Below are 2,121 nucleotides of genomic sequence, written 5' to 3'. Positions count from 1 at the left end.
CGCCCACCCATCTGTGTCCTGCGTTGTCCCACAGAAGCTGCTGTCCGAGTGCCAGGACCAGCAGTGGTGCCAGTTCTCGGTGCACAGCCAAGTCTTCGGGCCGGACCCGTGCCCTGGGACACACAAGTACCTCATCACTTCCTACAAGTGCCGGCCAGGTGAGGGGGAGCAGGGTCTGGTGACACTGCTGGAGTTTGGTGACACTGCTGGAGTCTGGTGACACCGCTGGGCTCTTCCCTGGCCTCAGCTGCTCAGGAAGGGGCAGCCCTCCTGTACCCCACACCCCTCCTCCAGCCCTGCTCAGGCCTTGGGTGGGCTAAGGGAGGAGGGGGCTGCAGGCGATTTGGGACTTTGGGACAATGCTGTGTCATTCCCCAGGGAACCATCGGGTCAAGACGGTGTGCGAGAACGACAAGCTGAGGCTGCAGTGCCGGCCAAAGTCCGTCCTGGCCATTTATTCCGCAAATTACGGGCGATTCCTGCGGGGCAAACCGGAGTGCGATGCCCCGAACGTGGAGGGAGCCCACATAGGTATGCTGGAGTGATTCCAGCCAGAAATGGGGCCCAGAGCCATGCAGATGCCATGGGGCTGTACCTGCAGCCCTTGGCCTCAGCTGGGGGGTGCCCCATGGGTGGGGGCAGGCAGCTCTGCCCACGGGTCCATGCCCCTGTCCTTGCAGAGTGCCTGGCTCCAGACGCCCTGCGGAGGGTTTCCAAGAGGTGCCACCGCAGGGGGAACTGCACCGTGGCTGCTGACCGGGCCACCTTCGGGGACCCCTGCTTCCCCGGCACGAAGAAACAGCTGCGAGTGTCCTACACCTGCGGTGAGAGCCCCGCAGGGCTGGGGGCACGGGTACCACCGGCTGAGCCCCCCGTGCAGGCAGGGGGCTGCTGGGGGCGAGCGGGGCGGTGATGCCCAGTGTGTGCTCTCCTTGCAGTGCCCAAGCAGCTGCTGGAGGAGGTTGGCCCTGACACCTCGGACCCCTTCCTACTCTCGGACTACATGCACGGTAATGCCGGGGGAGAGGCCATGCCAAAAGCGATGTGGCGGTGTGTCTGCGCATGGGTGAACCACCCCTTTCTGGCCTGTCTGCGCCCACGGGACCCACGGCTGGCACCAGCCCTGCAGCTCCATCCCAGCATCGCTGTCCCATGGCTGAGACCATCCATAAGCAAGTGACCATGTCTGAGGGGCTGGAGAGACGTGGTCTGATTGGGGCAGGGGTGAGGAGAACCCACAGGGCAGCATCCCCTGGAGTACTCCCCAGGGAGTATCCCTGTGGGCCAGGAGCATCCCCATGGGCAGGGAGCATCCCCATGGGCATGGTCTGGAGCATCCCCACAGGCCTGGAGCATCCCCGTGGGCCTGGACCATCACCACGGACAGGGCAGGGAGCATCCCCCAGGCAGGGAGCATCCCTATGGGCCTGGAGCATCCCCACGGGCAGGACAGAGACCATCCCCATGGGCAGGGCAGTGCTTGTGCAGGAAGGCAGAGCATGGCGTGGGGACAGAGGCAGGGCCAGCAGCGGGCTCTGGGCAGCACCTCGTGTCTCAGCCCGCACCCCCTTGTTCGCTGCAGGTGGCTGGTACAAAGGGCCCCGGTTCTCCAGGCTGCGGGAAGACCGGATGATTTTTTCTAGCTCCCTGGCAGCCTTTGCCCAGCTTTGGGGTATGTGCCCTCCCCAGCAGCACCCGGGGGAGTGGGATGGGCTTGGGAGGGTGGCTCAGGTCCTGTGATGGCCCCCCACTCAGAGGCAGCCGGACCTCAGAACCCTCCACAGGGTCAGTGGCACACAAGGTGGCACCAAGCACCCGTGCTGGGTTTGGGGGCGCACGTTGGGTGGGAGCTCAGAGGCTGAACAAGCCCCAGGTCCTGCAGCATCGGTGGCCGTGGTGCCGCCATTCCTGTGGACCGTCCTGAGTCTCCCATGGGTCTCCTTCCTGCACTGTCTGCAGGGACACTGATGGGGAGCACCTCTGTACGGGCAGAAGTTTCCCTTACCAGGGGAAATTACTCATTTAAATCCCTGGCAAGATGATTCCCCTCCCTGCGCTGCTGCCTACCCGCATCCCAGTGGGGGTTTCCAATGAGAAAGGGACATTTGGGATGCTGGTGGG

At 64.3% G+C, this 2,121-nt stretch overlaps 1 protein-coding gene across 1 annotated transcript in view; it reads left to right on the top strand.

Moving 5' to 3' along the window:
* Positions 1–10: 10 nt before the first annotated feature.
* LOC104543752 (protein eva-1 homolog C-like) overlaps positions 11–2,121 on the top strand; it is a gene marked incomplete at its 5' end in the record, with an annotated part of 2,700 nt that continues 589 nt past the window's right edge. The window contains 5 exons of the mRNA XM_010188430.1: positions 11–158; positions 379–531; positions 681–824; positions 939–1,010; positions 1,583–1,672. Of these exons, the coding sequence (XP_010186732.1) occupies positions 11–158; positions 379–531; positions 681–824; positions 939–1,010; positions 1,583–1,672 (607 nt within the window). The remainder of the gene's footprint in view (positions 159–378; positions 532–680; positions 825–938; positions 1,011–1,582; positions 1,673–2,121) is intronic.

This window comes from Mesitornis unicolor, unplaced genomic scaffold (genome assembly GCF_000695765.1).
Source record: "Mesitornis unicolor isolate BGI_N332 unplaced genomic scaffold, ASM69576v1 scaffold32307, whole genome shotgun sequence".
Lineage (NCBI taxonomy): Eukaryota > Metazoa > Chordata > Aves > Mesitornithiformes > Mesitornithidae > Mesitornis > Mesitornis unicolor.
Note: the sequence above shows the minus strand (reverse complement) of the source record. Positions and strands in the feature narration are given on the sequence as shown.